Raw genomic sequence first — 20,552 nt, 5'->3', positions numbered from 1 at the left:
TGAGGCAGCGCCGCAGCTCGGACCGTGCTAACCCAGACGCTGCCTGGTAAGCCCAGGGCAGCGGGACCGCGGAAAACCCCGGCCCCGGAGGGGAGAGCTAGCCGGAGGGTCCCGGGGGGCCGGGGAGGGATGGGGGACAGCGGCGAGGAACCCCCGAGAGCAAAGTGGCGGTCGAAAGAGAAGCAACAAGTGGCGCACTAACGTTGGGCTTTGCACTGGTCTGAGCAAGCCTGCCGCAGCCGTCATGGACAGTGCACTGGCTAGGAGCTTTTCCAGACGCTTTGCAGTGTCACCGTGAGCTGCAGAGCGGAGAGCGGTGTGAATAAATCGCTACGCAGGCTGTCGTCTCCGCGGGGAGAAGCTCTGGGATCACGCTGGTTTTGTGAGGCACTTGCCTCTCCACACAGCCCAGTGGGACTGTTGCCGTGGAGACAGACGCCGATTTCTGTCCGGTGAGGTCACCACGGGTCGGACGGCACCTCTCTACACCCGGGAGACCGCCCGGGGTTCGGGAACCGTTGCTGCAGTGGTGTCTAAAGGACGGCGGTGGGTGAGTCTCGTACTGGGGGGCAGGGGCCCGGCCAGGAGACATCGGCTCCTGTGTGCCCGTGGGGGGACACGCCAGCGCGCAGGCGTGACGGGAGTCTCCGTTGTAGCTTTAGAACTTTGGGTTTGCTGCAGTAATTGGTTGAGATTTGCTGTGAAGCCAGCCATGGGTGTTAGGCTGACTACACAGCAGAAAGAGATTTATAAACAAGTTCGGGAGCCCCTGCTGAGTGCAGGTGTCAAATTTCCTAAGAGCCTTGTAAAAGAGTTTGTCAGATGGTTATCAGTAAGTATTCCGGAGATAACAGAGCAACTAGTGAGAGAAAGACGATTTTGGAAGCGTGTTGGTGCAGTGCTGAGTGAAAGGACAAAGGCAGGAGATCCTTCAGTGAAAGAAGGTTTTATGAGAATGTTTCTGGTCGTTTACGATGTTGTGAAAGAGAGTGCGGACACTCAGGGCGCCCAGGGAGCAGAAAAGCGCCCTGTCGCGTCCCCGGTGCCCCCCCGCACCCCCTGCGGTGAGAAAACTAACTGTGCAGATGTAGATTTAGTTTCTAACCCTTCTCCGCCTCCTGCTTTCGCTCCCGCAGCTGAAAATCCATGCTTTGCACTCCCCATTCCCCCCCCCGTGCAGCCCCCACAAGATGGAGGCGGCCACGCGGTTTTCCCTTCTCTATCCCCGCATTCCCTGCTCCCTGTGCCAGCCCAGAACATGCCCCCAGCCCTCGCATTTCCCCCTCCGCCTGTCCCTGACCCCAACCCCTCCTCCCTTGCGGCGATCCAGCCCACATTCCAGCCCCCGGTCCAGCCCTCAGCTCCTCCTCTCGCAGTTCCATCACCACACCCTGTCCCTGTCCCAGCCCCGCTCCACGCAGCCCAGCCGGCTGCGGCCACTCCCTCACAAGCCGGCCTTCCTCCCTCTCCCTCTCCCGATCTCCCTGGCAACGGCAGCGCCCAGGCTGTCAGCCGGGAAGTGCTCAGAGAGACCGAGCCTGCGTTCTTAGCCCCTGTGATTTATAATGCCAGGGGACAGAACGCCAGATGGGAGCCCCTTTCGTATGATAGTATTAGGGAACTTTGCAAAACGAAGCGTGAGTTTGGGGAAAGAAGTGAATTTTTTAAGAGCATTTTGAAAGCTACTGTATGCTCCAAAACATTTGTCCCCGCTGATTTGAAGCGTCTTTTCAGTTGCTTGCTCCCTCAGTCTGAGTTTAGATTGTGGGAAAGAACGTGGAAAAGACTTGCAGCAGATCTCCTCCCAGAGATTCTGCAAAGTCCAAGCCTTTCCACAGATATAGAGGATGAGGAAATCACTTTAGAACATCTAGTGGGTGAGGGTGATTGGAGCCAAGCTGAAAAGCAAGCAGCAGGCATTCCCAGAGCAGTGTTAGACCTGTCCAGGGATGCAGCAGAACGTGCATTTTTTAATATGCCTTCTAAAGACCCTATTGTCTCATATACCACTTTAAAGCAGTCTGTTTCAGAACCATTCATGGATTTTGTGGATCGAGTGCGAGCCTCTGTGGAAAAAAGGGTGCAAAATCCAGAGCTCCAAGACCAACTTATATTAGAACTGGTCACCACAAATGCAAATGAAGTCTGTCAGTGAGTCATCCTGGCTCTTCCATCATCGCCTCCCCCCACACTCGATCAGCTCATCAAGGAGTGCACCAGGAAAGCTATGCTGATGACAGAGGACTCAGTGATAAAACCACGGGAAAGGGTGGTTGCTTCAGCAGCAGCAACCCCCAGGACTCCTGGGTTCAAAGGGCCTCCTCGACAAGGGGGGAAGGCGGGAGGGGGGAGAATCATTTTCCTTTATACTGGCAGAGCAAATTGTATCTTTTTCAGAGTTAGTTCACTTTGTTGTATGATTTTATCTCTCTTTCAGACTAGCAGAATGTCAATTTCCACATTCCTGCTCATCGTTTGGTTCCAGGGAATGGTCATCTACCCTTCCACGGTGGATGCATGGATTGTTCCACAGCCCAAGAAAAATGTGTGGGTCACGCTAGCCCAAGCCTTGCAACAGGATCATATGTGTTTGTCCACTGCCTCAGCAGAAAATCCGATGTCCACATGTTTAATAGGGGTTCCAAGTAAGGGGGATGAGTTTCCAATTGATCTGGTCCGTTTGCAAAAGCAGGTGAACGAAAATAAAATACCTAAAGGTGCAGGACAAGTTGAAGGACAAGTGCGAAATCCCCTCATTTTGTGGCAAGGGTGGGTTTCACATTTGCCCACTGCTGAGGGGGAGCCCCAGGAATTAGAACTCCTAGGCTCTGCAAAAGCTGAATTTTGCATTCAATTTGATTTTTCCCCAACCAAAGAAGTAAAATTATATGAGCATGTCAAACAGTACAAGGTAGAATTCAGAGCAGGTCAATGGTGCACAGCTGTCTACAAACTGAAATTTGCATCCACCACTGATTTCCGTCCACGCAAGCTGGACAAGGGAATGTTTCTTATCTGTGGGGACAGAGCATACCCAGGAATCCCATCTCGTCTTATTGGAGGTCCATGTACTTTTGGGCATCTGACCCTTGCTTCCCCCAACATGACCCAAATTCCAATTGGGCAAGCAAAAAGTGGGAAAAAAATTACTAAGCGGAGTGCAAGCCAATTTGATGAACATTGTGATGCAGAAATTTATCATTGGGCAAAATCCAAAAGAGTTGCTGTCTCTGTGTTTTTACCATGGGTTGCAGCAGCCAAAGCATTGAGTGAATTAGGCAATCTAGAATGCTGGGTGACCAAGCAGGCAAATTTAACATCAGTGGCCCTGAGTGACCTCCTAGAAGACGAGGAAATAACCAGAAAGGCTACCCTCCAAAATAGGGCAGCTATTGATTTCCTGCTGTTGGCACATGGTCATGGATGTAAAGAATTTGATGGGTTGTGTTGTTTTGATCTGTCATCTAAAGGACAGAGTGTCCACTCATCCATTCAGGAAATGAGAAGCCTCATTGGGAGTGTGAAACAAGAAAATGAGGATTCGTTTAAAAATCTGTTCAAAGACTGGGACCTTTCTGGGTGGGCAGTGTCTCTTTTAAAAGACATCTTTTACTTTCTAGTTGCATTGTTTTTAGTTCTGTTAGCATTTGGAATTCTGAAGCGGATCGTCTCCAAGGTCATCACCTCGAAGCCGAAGGCTTCCGCGCCGGTTTTCATCGCTGCTGCCGCCACGGAAAGCGATTGGTGGGAAGACGACAAGCAGAAAGACACTGCAGTTTAAGAGCCACAGTTTACCTTCTCCCAAGGCATCGTTCATCTTAGTAATTGAAAAGCGGGGAATTGTTGCAGTCATGCTGGCATGGTAGCGTGGAGGAAGGTTTTAGAAAGGCCTTGGGAATGGTAAACTGAGGAAAAGGATACATTCATGTATGCCCCATTGTATTAGAAAGGCCTTGGGAGTGGTAAACTGAGGGAAAAGATACATTTATGTATGCTCCACTGTTTCGGGAAAGTCCCGCTTCAGCATTCCTCTGTAGACCCCCTTCTCCCCACCCCTGAGCAGTTCCCATTGGACCTGGCCCCTGGGGTGGTTCTGATGTGCCTTAGCTGAACACTGTCTCTATTGTTTAAGACCTTATCTCTTAATTTTGCTGTATAAAACTGTATCTGGGCAATAGCCCAGGGCCTTTGGTCACTGCAATGCTTCAGGCAATACAATCTCTCTGGACAAGCATACCATTGGTCTCTCTTGGTCTCTTTATCTCGAATCCTAGCGGCGACTGAGGCAACGCCGCAGCTCGGACCGTGCTAACCCAGACGCTGCCTGGTAAGCCCAGGGCAGTGGGACTGCGGAAAACCCCGGCCCCGGAGGGGACAGCTAGCCGGAGGGTCCCGGGGGGCTGGGGAGGGACGGGGGACAGCGGCGAGTAACCCCCGAGAGCAAAGTGGCGGTCGAAAGAGAAGCAACACTTAATCACAGTGACAGCAGAGCTTCTGCCACGCATTCGAGATTGCGAGACTCACAGACGGAACAATCTTGGCACTTCATCACAGCGACAGCAGAGCTTCTGCCACGCATTCGAGATTGCGAGACTCACACACGGAACAATCTACTAAACTGCAAGTACCTTGTCACTGGGGACACCAAGCACACCCCACATGAGATAGAGGTCCCTCCTGCCATCCTTTCACTCAGTCCTACGACTTTCTATTTCATGGTGCGCTGTGTCCATCCCCCTCTCTTCCTGCCGGAGGGACAGATCATTGCACAGGCCATTCCAGTGCTTCGTCTTTTGTATGATGATCTGGACCTCTCTGTTTTTTACACTGAGACGCTGGGAGAGGAGAAGCCCCTCATATGTTGTGGCCTTAAGAGTGAAGGGGCATTCCATTCTGTGGGAACTCAAAATGTCTCTCAGACATTTTTAGAGGTTCCAGGCCTTGGTCAGAAGCATTCTAGACCCTGGCAGACAGCTGAAAAACAACTGTGATTTTGAGTTTGAGCCATAGAATGAATTACCAACTTTGGAGGTGGAACAAGCAATCACAAAAGGTTAGATAGTATAGTATAAGTAGTTACGAAGTAGAGGGGAAATTTTTTTAGTATTGTACAGGGGGGTTTTAGCACATGTACAGGGGGGTTTTCGCTTTGTACATGGGGGTCAGAAGTTCTAAGATGGAGGAAAGTGGGCTGAACCCATCCTTCTTCCTTCTTCTTCCTTGCCTCCATGTTCTTGGTGATGTTGGCACTCACAGATTGGTTTAGAGTAGAAAAACACTTGGCAACGTAGGTAGTAGGTATTGGGGAATAATTGTAAACATGTTATACGTAATATATCTTATAAAAGATAGCAGCAACCCTGGGCGGGGAGAGAGACGAAGAAGACAGCAGATAGAGAGGATGTCAGGGTGTGTGTGTGCCTCTACCCAGGCCACTGATCAAATAGCTGCAGTCCAAGAACATAATCTGTTAGATAACTAGCAATAAACTGCCTTGAGACCGAACAGCTAAGCCTGCGGAGTTTTTCTTTGGAAGCACGGGTTGGAGGAGGAATTTCACCACCACATGTGGCCCCAAAACAAGGCTGGGGTTCTCACATCTGGCCTCCCTGGGTGGGCCATCAACAAAAAGAAGAAAAAGAAACATCAAACAACCTCCAACCTTCATCGGCAGAAAAAGAAAGAAGAAAAAAAAAAAAAAAAGAAGAGCAGTACACACTCTCCGCATTTTCAAGAAGAGAGGGAGCGGAAAGCTCAAGATAAGAACTTGACCTTCACCAAGGCATTTCGTCTGGAGGACAGCCAGGGGGAGAGAAACCAGAAGCGCGCCTGGGATTCCTCGCCTGTGACCTGCTGGACGATGGACAGTGCCATCTCCGGACTGACTTCATGCTGACTCAGCTTTTGGTGAGAATGGTTGAAATTAAGAACATGGGGAGGGAAGGAATTTTCTCAAGGACACACCAAAGATATTTTTTAGCCCTATAGGGCGAAACTTCTACCCATCAGGTAGAGACAGCCCAAATGAAATGAAAGCTTTGTTATCATAGGTGCGGTGTAGTCACTCTCACACAGATATATATTTTTTCTTGGGATTGAATTTTTGGCAAAAGATCAATAAATAACTTTATTACTGAGCCACAAAAGGACAAAAAGATAAGACTGCTGCAAAACTTTTGCTTTTAACAAGGACAATATTATAGCCAGCTCTACAGCACGGCACGTCCAGCCGGACAGCTGGGGTTTCTATGGGAGCACAAAGGGGGAAGATCGCCCAGCCAGCAGCTTGGGGCAGATTTCCTCACCACAGATCCAGGGAAAGCAGGACTGCCTTCCATGGACAATCAGGGGATGGTTTGTCATCATGCCCTGTGTGTCCGGGTTCCCACTGTTCCTCAGCTTCCCTCGAACCTCAATCCCTGAGCTCCTCCAATGCAAGTCCCCCAGACAGAGAGATAAGCCAAGCACAGCCGCAGCCCCCGGTGGGGGAATGGACCCAGCGCTGCTCGAGTCCGAACCCGCGGCGGGAGGGGCAGCGGCGGCGTCTCCGGTGGGGGAGGGTGCAGAGGGAGTGCAGAGCAGAGAGGGAAGAGGAGGGGAGAGGAGAAATCTCTCGTGGCTGCTCGGGCTGGGAGTTCAAAACAGCCCGCGGTGCAGGCAAGAGTTGGGGCAGCAGGAACAGCGCAGACACGGGGCAGCAGGGGCGCGGGTGCAGCGGCCAGGCGTCCCGAGCGTCCCGTGACGCGTTCGGTGTCGAGAATCCGTGAAGCCGCAAGAGCGGCCACCCAAGAGGCGGGGGGCAGCTCCCGGACCGCGGCAGCCAGACCCGCTGAGGAAATAGCAGAGGGACAGCGAGAGGCGTCCCTTGCTGCAGCTCAGGCGGCGGGCACGCGCGTGAAGGTCGAGCAAAGCCCGAGAGCCACGGGTGCAGGAATTTCTCGCATCTGGAACGCGTGGGACGGGGCGCAGGCGGGGCGGGGCCGGTGCGCGCTGGTTGTGGGTGCTGGGACAGTCAGGAGAGGGGCAAAGCGAGATGGGAAACATCGGGACCGGAATGGGAACAGGAGGGTGATTGCGTCAGCCCGGGGGGGACGGCAGTGGCTCTGAACCAGGCGCTGCGAGCTGGAGTTAGGCGAAAGCACGGCCGGGACCAGAGCAGGAGCGTCCTCACCCCCGGGGTGACACAGGCAGGGACGGGGCGTGGCCAGGATGACTCAGGGCATGGTCCGTCACGGTTCCCATGGCAACAGCCAGCACAAACCCACAGCCACCCCTGTGAGTTTCAGACGACCAGAACAGAATAGTTATTGCATCAAAAATTAGTTACACATGAATCGGTTGTTAGAAGAAATGTTAGACTGAAAGTTTATCAGGAATTAGTACGGGGTTTGCGAATGTAAATCAATTGTCGGAAGTACATATTGGAGAGCGAAGTGCGCCGAACGGTAGAGCGGGGTCTTTCGCATCTCGAGCGCGGCACAGGCACTGACAGCGTTGGCGGCGGCGGCGGCCGCCAGCCAGCCAAGTGCCCACAGAGTGCGCGGTGACCGCGCGGGGGGGGAATCCCGAGCGCGGGACGCGGCGCGGGGCGCGGCGGCGGCGGGGAGCGGCGGTCGCGCGCTGATGACGTCAGCAGAGCGCCGAATCACGCTGAGCGGGGACAGACACCGGGGCCGGGCGGGACGACCCAGACTGGGACTGGAACGGTGCCGGGTTCAGTCGGGCGTGAGAGGGGACATTCCCGAGCTCACGGCCGTGGCCGGGGCCGGCGCGGCAGGGTGCAGTCGGGGCTGGTGTTCCTTCTCTCGTTCCCATGGCGACACAGACAGAGACGGGTGAATCCAGAATGCACACTACGTTTGCAGAAGTTAAAGCGAACGCAGAAGTGTTTGAGGGACAAATTGCAGGCACGGGTCCAGTGCAGCCGATGCTGGGCGTGAGCGGGGGCTGAGAGCGGGAGAGAGACACAGTCACCCCAATGCGGGCAGAAGCGGGGTGTGACTGTGCCAGAACCGCTCCCCTGCGCACCGCTCGGGCTCGTGCAAGCGGGGACTGGGCAGAACCAAGGCAGGGATTTCCTCGGTTGCTGCCTCTCCACAGCAGAGCTGCGGTGTGACATGCTGAGGCTTTTTCCACTGCAGTGCACATCAAAACATTAACAACAAATACACGGCACAGCCCAGAAACCACAGCAGTCAAAGTAAATAACTTTTTGCAATCACATCTATTACACCAAATGTCCCACAGCAATGATGAGATGGAATTCCAACATTCACCCAAAAAATAAGATACAGCTAAGTCGCCACTTGAAATTATAAGGACCTTCTTCAAACTTCTCCAATGTTTCTAAATGCTAACCCCAGATTTTTTAGTTAGGTGACAGAATTGATCAGCACATGCACCCATCCGGTGTGGTGAAGTGATATTGTTTATAGAACATAATGTGAAAAAGAGATAGTATAATGAGAATTGAGATAGAGAATTGAATAGCATGAAACTTTAGTAATTTATTATGTTAAGATTTAAGTTAAGTTGTATTTTAGCATTTTATTAATAATAGAATTGAATTTTATATATAGTTTAATTTAAGTTTAAGTTTAAGTATTGTTTAATTAGAGTATATCACTTTAAGTTTATCTTAGTTTGGGCCCTGAAAAAGTTAAGTTTATAAGCATTTAATTGATAATGAATTTATATATTGTTAATTTGATATATATATAGGTTTCATAAAATTAATATAATTTAGGGGTTTTTTACCAATATTTTATATGTTAAGTTTAAGTAGTGTTTAATTCAAAAAATTATTTTAAGTTTTTCAAAGGTTAAGTTTGTTCAATTAACAAAGTTTAGTTATTCTTCTTTAAGAATAATAAGGTTTTGACTGAAAGAGTTTATGAGATGATAATGAATATTGAGTTAAAGGGAAAACAGTCTATCGGATTTTTGGTTTTATTTTAGTCTTTTCTGTTTTATTGTAAGTTTATCAGTGTATAAGAGTCTTGAAGAAATTTATTCTGAGTTTTTCTGAGATCGATTTCATTGTTTAATGATCACTTGTTTATTTTGTTATTTCTTTGTGTAATGATACAAAGAGTGTTTGTTTCCAAATTCTTTCTTTTGCGTTTAACTATTTAAGTATTTTATAAATGTTATTGTTAAGAAATTTTATCATGTTATCAGGTGAAGCTCTGTGCTTTGTTCTTTCATAGCGAATTTTCGTATGTTTTATTGTTGTTTCTGTAATCTCATCCAGGTTACATGTCATTCCGAAGTTTCATTTTGGACTTTAACTATGTTGTGCATTTTTCTAGGTGAACTCTCTGGTTTGTTTTTATATTTCTTGTGAGTGGAATCATTGCATTTCTATTTTTTAACACTCTTGAATGTTTTTCAGAAAATCTCAGAGACAAATGCCTGAAGCATTCTGACAATGTTTTATCAATGTTTATCTTATGGTTTCTTTCAATTGAAAACACATCTGTTTCCTTCAAAGGAGTTTCAAGAAGAATGAATCCTCGTGTCATTTGATCAATTTATCAGTTTGAACTTTGAGTGTTTATTTTATATGAAAATGTTATAATAAGTTATGTTTTAGGTATCATATATGTAATGTTAGTATAAGCTTTGTTTAAGATAGTATGATAAAGAGCATCACTCCAATTTAAAGTTTGGGTTTTGGCCAGGCCCTGATTTTAACTTGGATGGATGAGTTTGCCAGCAAAATTCAGAGGTTTTTGCACAAAAATGAATGTTGTATAGATCATTTTGATCCATCAATTCGATCCTACAAATTTGACAGCTGACACAGCTTTGGAGTGAGACTTGTCAGCCCTGCCCGGGAAGGGAATGCCAATTCTCACTGAAACAAGTGTTTCAGCTGTTTGCAGACTCTGAACCACTGGCACAATGTTTCTGATAATTATGCTTTGTTCAATTTCATATATGTTATTTAGAATCTTTCTTTTGAACTCTTTTGAATTGTTATTGATTTTGATAGGTTTTCTGCATTTTATTATTACGATATTTTGTCTTGTTCTATATTATGTTTTATATTTTAACCTTCTTGTTTCAAAAGAGAAGAGAAAGAGAGAAAAAAGAAAAAAGTGTAAAGAGAGAAAAGAAGAGAAGTGAAGAAGTGCCTGAAATAAGGCTGGAATAAGTAATGAAAATTTTGTATATTTTAATCTTTTGAGATTGTTCTTTTGTAGATTTGATTTCACTGATTGTCGAGGAAAATATGAGGAGAGTGCCAGACACTGGACGGATCAAATTGAAAAAATCAGTCAAGTTAATAACTTTGAGCAAGGATCGTGGTAATGTTTTCATGAAGTTTAAAATAGATCTTTGTTTTTATCTTACAGGCCCTCAAAAGGTGTTCTTATAGATATAGAGATAATGGCTCAGATCATTGTTAAGGCAAACACCAGATTGCTGACAATGTCAGGCAGAGATTTCCTAATCATTCATTTACATTTAAAGAAAGAAAAAATATTTTTGAGTGGACAATCCAAAGTCACAAGATTTTCAATCACGTTGTTAGAATACCCAGAAGTTTGCACAGTTCATTTTTTAGCTCACAATACGTTAAATGCAAAAATAAGTTTTAGAGAAAAATCAAAAATAAGTTAAGAATTAATAGAAAGATGACAGTGTTTACTGATAGTTCAAGGAAAACTCACAAATCACATGGAAAATTCCAAAAATAGAGAAATGGGAATCAGATGTAAAAAATGGTAAAAGACTCACCACAAATTGTAAAATTAGTAGTAATAGTCAGGGTTTTTCAGTTATTTCAGAAGCCATCAATCTGATCACAGATTCAGTGTATATTGCAAATGTGGCCAAACAATTAGAGGAATCACTTTTAAAACATATGGACAATGAAGTTTTATATTCGTATCTATTATGTATGAAAATAATCCTAAAAGACAGAGAACATAAATATTTTGTTATGCACATCAGAATGCATTCTTCATTTCTGAGGTTTTTAGTAAAAGTAAATGTTCATGTAGACAGATTCACAGTGTCCATCTCACAAACACTGCCAGACATTTTTGAGCAAGAAAAATTGAGCCATGCATTTTTTCACAAAAGTATACAAACATTGATGGAATCCTTTCGCTTTCTAAAGGTCAGGCAAAGGAAATCATCAACGCTTGTCAGAGTGTCAGTTTGTACAGCGTCCTGTATTTACAGGAGTGACCAATTTGAGAGTTTTGAAAAAGTCTTCAGCTGTGGCAAACTGATGTCACAAAATATGCATCTTTTGAGAAGCTTGAAAACATTTGTGTTTCAGTTCACACATTTTCAGGAGCAATTTTTGGATCATGACATACAGGAGAAACCACAGAATATATCATACCTTGAAATCCATTTGGATAAACAGAAAAGGAGGAGACAGGAGCAACATCTCACATGCAGTTGAACAAAATTTTGTATGTGAATTGTCAGACATTTTACAAACAGTGCACGAGCAGTGCTAGGGGAAAATTCTTCAGTTTTGGTCAAAAACCCAGAGTCAGGACAAATTGAAAGTTCATTTACATTAATAACTTGGGGCAAGGGTTTTGTTTGTATTTCTATAGAACGAGGATCGAAGTGGGTGTCGGCAAGGCACGTGAAACCTCATCGGGTGCAGATGCCAGTGAACATGGACCAGAGAAGCAGAGAAGCAAGCACGCAGACAAAGATGGACAGCAACGCTGCAGACGTCTCGTCAGACAACGATTGGGAACTCAGAGACTTGGGGTTTTTCTGGGGAATCAAGTGTTGTTTGGATGTTGCTGCATTGCGGGGTTTCTCACAGAGGTTGGGGACATGGACATGGGGTTCAGACAGATAGTGTTCATGTGCTTCATTCCTTTGCTTGTTGCCTTGGGCAATGGGACAGGCTTTCCCATGAGACAACCAAAGGAAAAGGTGTGGGAGACTTTGGCAAAGGCAGCGGGTCTGGACAGCATTTGCCTGACCCATTCACAACTGGGGAAACAATTTTTGACATGCTTGGTAGGTGTGCCAGTGAAGGAATGTCCAATTCCAGGGGACACCCCTCCAAAAAGGTTCTGAAGTCCTTTTCGGATCCTATGGAGGGATGGCGTGTCTGGACACAGTTCCTTCCTGTGGCTCACTTTGAACCTCCAGAGTTGGAAAATTTTTGGATCGACAAAAATGGGATTTGGTACCGAATTCAATCCATTGAGAGTGGCAAAGATAGATAATCAGATAGTAGATATCATTCCAAATCAGTTCTTTCATAGAAATGCCTGGTGCAATCACACCAAAGTGATGAGCAAACTATCCCTTCAACACCCAGCCACTTTACCGAAGGGAATGTTTTTTCATTTGCGGGGACAGAATTTGGCCTGCTATCCCTGCAAAAGTCAAAAGCAGTCCATGCAGCATTGAGGAGCTCTCATTGATAACACCTGATTTGAGAACTTTAAAGGAGCAGACACACAGGAAAGAGAAAAGGTCCTTTGAACAATATAGCCAAATTGTGATAATGATGTCTGTATTTGGGACAAGGCTCGGAGAATTGCAGTTGCAATTTTCTCACCCCAAAAGCAGCGTTGGGGGTGACCTTGACACAATTGGACCACATAGCATGCTGGATTGAGTAAACATAATCGTGCCATTTCATCTGCACTGAGTGACATGTTAACAGATATCAGCAGTGCAAGACAAGCGGTGCTTCAGAACAAGGCAGCAGTTGGTTATTTGCTGCTGTCACATGGGCACATATGTGAAAAATTTGAGGGGACATGCTGCATGAACTTGCTTGATCATTCAAAATCTATTCATGAAAATATGAAACAAATGCAAAGTAGTATCAGCAAATTGAGAAAAAAGAAACTTACAAGATTCTGGTGAAATGATTTCATTGGCTTTTTTAATCTTTCACCACTTTTTAAAATAGTGTTATATATTCTTATAGCATTTGTAGTTCTACTTGTTCTGCCATGCATTTTCATGTGCATTCAAAGAGCCTTGAACAACATGGCAAAGCAGGTGTTTTTGGTTCAAACAGGGAGGGGAGATGTGGGAACTCAAAATGTCTCTCAGACATTTTTAGAGGTTCCAGGCCTTGGTCAGAAGCATTCTAGACCCTGGCAGACAGCTGAAAAACAACTGTGATTTTGAGTTTGAGCCATAGAATGAATTACCAACTTTGGAGGTGGAACAAGCAATCACAAAAGGTTAGATAGTATAGTATAAGTAGTTACGAAGTAGAGGGGAAATTTTTTTAGTATTGTACAGGGGGGTTTTAGCACATGTACAGGGGGGTTTTCGCTTTGTACATGGGGGTCAGAAGTTCTAAGATGGAGGAAAGTGGGCTGAACCCATCCTTCTTCCTTCTTCTTCCTTGCCTCCATGTTCTTGGTGATGTTGGCACTCACAGATTGGTTTAGAGTAGAAAAACACTTGGCAACGTAGGTAGTAGGTATTGGGGAATAATTGTAAACATGTTATACGTAATATATCTTATAAAAGATAGCAGCAACCCTGGGCGGGGAGAGAGACGAAGAAGACAGCAGATAGAGAGGATGTCAGGGTGTGTGTGTGCCTCTATCCAGGCCACTGATCAAATAGCTGCAGTCCAAGAACATAATCTGTTAGATAACTAGCAATAAACTGCCTTGAGACCGAACAGCTAAGCCTGCGGAGTTTTTCTTTGGAAGCACGGGTTGGAGGAGGAATTTCACCACCACATGTGGCCCCAAAACAAGGCTGGGGTTCTCACACCATTCAACTTCAGGGGATGCTGGACACAGGGGCAGACGTGACGGTCATTCCCCCACACAAATGGCCGCCACAGTGGGAGCTGCAAAGTATAGGCAGCACAGTTTTAGGTGTAGGGGGTCCACAAGTGGCACAACAATCTAAGGGCATAGTCCAAATTACGGGGCCAAATGGGCAATTAGCATCTCTATGCCCATTCATTTTAAATTCGAAATTCACTCTCTGGGGAAGAGATGCCATGTCCCAGTGGGGGGCCAAATTGGAACTGCTGGCCCCTCAGGATTTTTAGGTGTGGCCACTGAAGTGCACCCTACCCAAATACTCAATTGGCTCACTGATATGCCTGTCTGGGTAGAGCAGTGGCCACTAAGCAAGGAAAAATTAAGAGTGCTTATTCAGATTGTGAAGGAGCAACTGGCCAAAGGCCATATAGTAGAAACCAACAGCCCTTGGAATTCTCCAGTTTTTGTTATTAAGAAGCTGGGGAAGGACAAGTGGCGTCTCCTCCATGATCTGAGAAAGATTAATAATGTCATCGAGGACATGGGGTCTCTCTAAGCAGGGATGCCTTCCCCATCTATGCTGCCCCAAAATTGGAAATTGGTGGTAATTGACATCAAGGATTGTTTCTAATGTGCCGCGCTTTGCCTTCTCTGTGCCCTCCATCAACAGAGAGGGTCCAATGAAGCGCCACCACTGTGGATGAAGAACGAGTTCTCCCACAGTGGATGAAGAACAGTCTCCCCATCTGTCAGTGGTATATCGCCAGAGTTCTGTCCCCAGCACTGTCCATCTGCGCGCCAAGTGGGAGAACTGCATCTTATACCATGGTATGGACGACGTCCTTGTTTGTGCCCACAGTGACAACGTATTTGCAGAGGCATTGGAGGACACTATCACAGCCTTGTCGGCAGCCAGATTTGAGTTACAAGAAGAAAAGGTGCAACAGCTGCAGCCTTGTGTAGGATATGGGAAGGGAAATGAGGAGATTGAGATGCCATGGGAGGAGACCATTGTATGAGAAACTACACCCCTTTTTCTGTCCATCAAGTTACTGTTCAGTCCCATGTTCTAGAAAGTTCATTGTTCTGTGTTTGTTCATTGGCCCCTGTACCTTGCTAACCTGTACCTTGTCCTTCCATTGGTTGTTCCCTGATCACCCCATCCCTGCTCCTCCCCTTGTCCCTTCCCTGGTTGGTTCCCTTCAACAGTTACCCCTCCTACCCTGTCCCGGTTATATACACTAGGCCCTCCCTCACTTGGGGCCAGCTTTCTTTGCTGCCTCTGACCCCTTCAGCCTGTTTTCTTGCTCCTCAATAAACAGAGCTGGAATTTCAAGCAGCCAGCCTCTCTTGGTTCACTGGCGAGCCTTCATTACTACACCTGCACCCCGAGCATCTGGTGGTACGCAGGAGCTAGCCGCACCGACCAAGGAGTTTGCTCTTGGGAAGGTGGCCCTCAAGGCGACTTCTGTCTGCGAGGCTGCAAACTTGTAAGTATCTGGGCCTCAAGATCAGACACAGAACCATCATGCCTCAGAGACCAATTATAAATGACAACCCAAAGATGTTACAGGACCTCCATCAGCTGCATGGGTCTTTAAACTGGATCAGGCCCTGGCTGGGGCTCACCACAGGGGACCTATCCCCCCTCTTCAACTTATTGAGGGGGAGGGAGGAGTTAGATTTCTCGAGAGCTCTGACCCAGGAGGCCAAAGCTGCTTTAGAGGAAGTCCAGTCCACCTTGGCAGGCATGCAAGCCCACCGGTGCCACGAGGGCCAGCTCTTCTGATTCATCATTCTTGGTAAGTTGCCGCACCTCCGTGGGCTGATTTTCCAATGGGACACAGACCAAAAATATCCCCTCCTGATCATAGAGTTGGTGTTCCTTGGTCATCAGTTGTCCAAAAGCACCACCAGGCCACAAGAGTTGATAGCCCAGCTGATCACATGGGCCAGGGCTCGCCTGTGCTGGCAGGGTGTGACTTCATGTGCATTCATCTCCCTGTTATAACATCCATGGGAAGACTGTCTAAGGAAACACTCAAGCACTTGCTTCAGACCAATGAAAACTTACAGTTCTCCCTGGACATGTACACAAGACAAATTCTTATTAATCAACCAGGCCATAAATTATATGAAACACAGTTTGATTTGATTCCAAAAATTATTCAAAGTAATGATCTGCTGAATGCACTGACCATTTTCACTAACGCATTCAGAGGGTCCCACAAGTCTGTGATGACATGGAAGGACCCCCAGACTCCACAGTGGGAAGCTAATGTTAAGGTTGTGGAGGGTTCTCCACAAGTTGTTGAATTGGATGCTGTTGTCAGGGCCTTCAAGAGATTTTCAGAACCAATAAATATTGTTCCAGATTTGGCTTACGTGGCAGGTGTCGTGTCCAGGGCAGAGCATGCAGTGCTCAAGGAGGTTTCCAGACCAGTGATATCTGGCTTGCTCTCAAAATTGATCCATCTGTTTTCCCACTGACAGCAACCCTTTTATGTAATGCACGTGAGGTCGCACACCGACCTCCCCGTTTTTTTTGCGGAAGGTAACCACAGGGCAGATGCTCTGGCCGCTCCTTTACAGCTGGCTGGACAACCAAACATCATCCAGCAGGCCAAGCTGAGCCATCAGCTGTTCCATCAGAATGCCCCGGATCTGGTCCGCCAATTCCACCTACGGCGTGACCAGGCCAAGGCAATTGTGGCCACATGCCCTGACTGCCAGGAGTCCACCTTACCCACTTTGGATTCTGGAGTGAACCCTAGAAGACTCCGCAGTTGTGAGGTGTGGCAAACTGACCTTATACATATAGAAGAGTTTGGAAAATTCCAACATGTGCATGTTTCTGTGGACACTTTCTCTGGGGCAGTCTTCGCCTCGGCCCATAGGGGGCAGAAAGCCGCGGATGCGCGAAAACACCTTATGCAAGCATTCGTGACCTTGGGGGTCCCCACCACCATCAAGACCGACAATGGCCCCACCTATACTTCCACGGCATTCGGTGAGTTTTTACAAGAATGGGGGGTTAACCATTGGACAGGAATTCCACACTCCCTCACTGGCCAGGCTGTGATAGAAAGGACCCATCAGACATTAAAAAAAGTCCTCCTTCGCCAGTAGGGAAATATCTGAACTTTATCACCACAGCTCAGGCTCTGCAAGGCCCTTTTTACTATTAACTTTTCTAATTGTTCTTTCAATAAGCCTGAACCGCCAGTCCTGCACCATTTTAGACAGCATCAACAATTAAGACCCAACGAAAGACCACCAGTGTTGAGATCCAGACTCTGGAGAAATCCAGAGTCCAGCTTGTCACCTGGGGACATGCGTGTCCACCTCCTCAGGAGTCAGATGGATCCCTAAGAAATGGGTCAAACCCTATACCCCTGATCAGAGAGTGAGTCAATCACAGAGCACCTCCCCAGATACCTTGGAAGACCCCACAGATGATGCAGTTGCGTCAAACAGAAAACGCTGCAAGGGGAGAAGAGTCCCCGAATTCTTTCTGTCCTTCATGTTGTTACACCAAGTGGCATTTTCCTCCCATTGTTAATTTATTATGTGGTCTCATTTTCTTTCAGACTCACATTAGGTCAACTTCTGTGTCCCTGTTCTTCCTTTGGCTCCAGTATGTGGCCCTCTACCAGTTCTCTCTGGACGCGTGGATCGTCCCGCAGCCCCAGAAAAATGTATGGCTAACCCTGGCCCATGCCCTCCAGCAAGATCATTTGTGCCTTTCCACACAGAAAGAAAATCCTTTCCACAGCAGAAAATCCAATGTCCACCTGCCTAGTGGGAATTCTGTCTAAGTTGGAGGAGTATCCCACCTTGCTGTGCACCCTCCAAGCCCAAATCAACACCAAGAACCCTCCAAACAAGTGGGTTGAAATATTCAGGTATTGGGGGCTTGTCAAAGCTGCTAAAACACCCACTGTGAACCCTCTGGTGCTCTGGGCAGAAATGGGTCTACGATCTGCGCTACGCTGATGCAGAGCCCCAAGAATTTGAATTATTGGGCTCTGCGAAAGCCACCTTCTGTGTTCACTTTGATTACGAGCCCAGTTTCTGCCGCGATCTATATGAAGATGTAATGTGGGAGAGGGTTCTGGGAACAGTCCCCCTGAGATGCCATGGGAGGCAACCAGTGTGTCAGTTCCTGCCTCCCCCAATGTCAATCTTTTGTTATACCTTCCCTTTGTTGCTGTCCATCATTATGTAAGCCATCCCTCAGTTCCAGAATTTCCTTCTTCTCTGTACCCCCATTGGTTCCTTCCTAATAGCCAGTGCTTCCCCTGACCCCATTCGTTGTTACCCTATCATTTCTCCTCCGCTCCGCCCTTGAACCTTTCCCTCTTTTGTTGTTGTACACCCTGACCCTCCTTCCCTGTTGCTGTTAAATACTTTACCCCACCCTCAGCTCAGGGCTCTCACAGCGACCTCCCTTCTTGAGTGGTTGCTTTCCTTCACCCCCGACTTTGCCTTCCTCATAATAAACCCTCAAGAAATCAAAGCTGCCTGAGTGTCCTCCCACCATCAGTGGAAGCATCATCTTAGCTATCCGGCTCCTGTTCCACTGTGGCACTCTCAGTGGTCACAGGACCCGGGTGCCACAATGTAAGGCAACATAAGCTTGAGTTTCAGGCAAATCAATGGTGCCAGTATGTCACCAAGGTGGGTGCTCCCTCAACTGACGACTCTTACACCAATAAGTTAGACCAAGGAATGTTTTTCATTTGTGGAGATCGGGCGTACCCAGGAATCCCCTCTCGCCTTCTTGGAAGTCCATGCGCTCTGGGGCGTCTTTCCCTTGCTTCCCCCAACAGGACCCAAATTCCAATTTGGCAAGCAAGAAATAGAGCAAAATTTACTAAACTGAGTGCAAGTCAATTTGATGAACATTGCGATGCTGAAATTTACCACTGGGCAAAATCAAAAAGGGTTGCCATCCATGTGTTCCTACCATGGGTGGCGGCAGCCAAAGCACTAAGTGAATTAGTCAATCTAGAGTGTTGGATGACAAAGCAGGCGAATTTAATATCAACGGCCTTAAGTAACCTCCTCAAAGACAAGGAAATAACCAGGAAAGCTACCCTACAAAATCGGGCAGCTATTGATTTTCTGCTGCTGGCACACGGGCATGGGTGTCAGGAGTTTGAGGGGCTATGCTGCTTCAACTTGTCATCAAAGAGCCAAAGTGTCCACGTGTCCATCTGAGAGATGAAGAGCCTGATTGGCAGTGTACAACAAGAAAACGAGGACTGGTTTAGGGACATGTTTAAAAACTGAACCCATTCCAGATGGATGGTATCCATTATAAAAGACATATCTCGTTGTTGTTTTCTTCATTCGTTAGCATTCGGAATTCTGAAGCAAATAATTTCCACCATCATCACCAATTCTACAGCTTCAAAAATCGTGATTGCTGCTGCTTTCACTGCGGAAAACGAATGGTTCTGGGAAAGGAACAGAGAAGCCGGCACTGAGGTCTAATAACCACAACTTCATCTTTCCCCAAGGTTCCATCAAATATATTAAACATAGAAGGGGGAGATGTGTTGTGTGTTTGTGTTTTGTAAGATTATGCAGTGTTTTATTACGTGAGTTAGAAGTTTATTGTTAGAAAGTTTTGTTTGGCATGTTCCTTGTATTCCTTCCCCTCATAATGGTTTCTCCCAGGTGGTTTACTCCTACGTTTTCCCTCCACTTAGCTGTTACTCTGCGTGTCAATCTTTCTGTTCCTCCCCTTTCACCCTAAAAGAGATGTGTCAATCCAAGTTGTGCTGCCTATCTCCCCTCTCTGTCATTGCAGCCATCCCCAATTTGTTCTCGAAAGTTGTCTATCAATCACCCCTGTCCGTGTAGTTGGTTGGTCCCTTGAGGCTTCTCCCCTTTCCTGCTTTTCCCCATTGGTTGTAACCTATGATGTAATCATATTTTAATCTGTTCCCATTGGTTATCCCATGTTGCCACCCCTTCACACCGACACCATTTATAAATTCTAGCCAGATCCCATTTTCTTTGGATGTTTCTTTTCTTGTCCCTGACCCGGTTAGTGGAATAAAATCTCCTTGGACCACATACAAGTGTCATCTCCTTTGTCCCTCTGTCTTGGATCTTCGTGACACCTCTGTGCAAGCGTCACCCACACCGCCGCTGCACACACCACCACCTGGTAATCTCATTAGAGACCCAGGGGCGGCCACTCCGGGGGACTGCTGGCCGGCACTCTAATACTCAGTGGCCGCTGAGAAGGTGCCACACCTGGCTACAATTAATAGCCAGGCTACAAAGGAGATTGCAAAGCAGGGAAATAACCTTGGGCTCTATGTCCTTTCCAGGGATGTTGGGTGTATTTTACTGAGATGCCCTGGGCAAGAGCACTTAGATATCCTCTGGTAGAGGTATGCTGGCTGGCAGAGTGGACAGAAGAGTTTCTAGCAGCTTCAGCAACTGCTTGATCAGTGTGAGAAATGAGGCTCATTCTTTAAAATTTTTAAAGGTGTAATAAGGGATAAAGCAAAAGTAACAGCACTGGGTGCAGAGCCACATGTGTCGCTGCTGAGGCAGGGATGGAAATTAGGAGACTCCATCTTCAGAAGGCAAAGAATAATCTTTATTAACAAGTAGCATTCCTTTTTTATAACCAGGATTGCTAAGGTGGAATATGATTGGTCTCAAAGTGAAAACCTTTCACTCCATTAGTGCACTATGAATGGCACACTGTGGTAGAACATATCTATAAACAACATGAACAGAAAGACAGATAATAATTGCTTTCATTCCTTCTCCTAACTTTCCCAG

The 20,552-nt window shown here is 46.9% G+C and overlaps 1 protein-coding gene across 2 annotated transcripts; it reads left to right on the top strand.

Moving 5' to 3' along the window:
• The first annotated feature begins 428 nt into the window (after positions 1-428).
• Positions 429-4,236, top strand: LOC144248268 (uncharacterized). Of its 2 annotated transcripts, none has more exons than XM_085567016.1 (2): positions 429-550; positions 2,021-4,236. In XM_085567016.1, exon 2 carries the CDS (start codon positions 2,228-2,230, stop codon positions 3,779-3,781), a length of 1,554 nt encoding a protein of 517 aa, XP_085423142.1. In that variant the 5' UTR covers positions 429-550; positions 2,021-2,227; the 3' UTR covers positions 3,782-4,236. The 2 variants fall into 2 exon arrangements, with proteins under 2 accessions (XP_085423142.1, XP_085423144.1); XM_085567018.1 differs by having other exon boundaries at positions 473-546.
• The last annotated feature ends 16,316 nt before the right edge of the window (positions 4,237-20,552 follow it).

The sequence above is a fragment of the Lonchura striata genome, chromosome Z (genome assembly GCF_050655825.1).
Source record: "Lonchura striata isolate lonStrDom1 chromosome Z, ASM5065582v1, whole genome shotgun sequence".
Classification (NCBI taxonomy): Eukaryota; Metazoa; Chordata; class Aves; order Passeriformes; family Estrildidae; genus Lonchura; species Lonchura striata.
Note: the sequence above shows the minus strand (reverse complement) of the source record. Positions and strands in the feature narration are given on the sequence as shown.

Bases quoted from the DNA above. Each gene is read 5' to 3' on its own strand.
- LOC144248268 (XM_085567016.1), top strand. From the start codon at position 2,228: ATGCTGATGACAGAGGACTCAGTGATAAAACCACGGGAAAGGGTGGTT.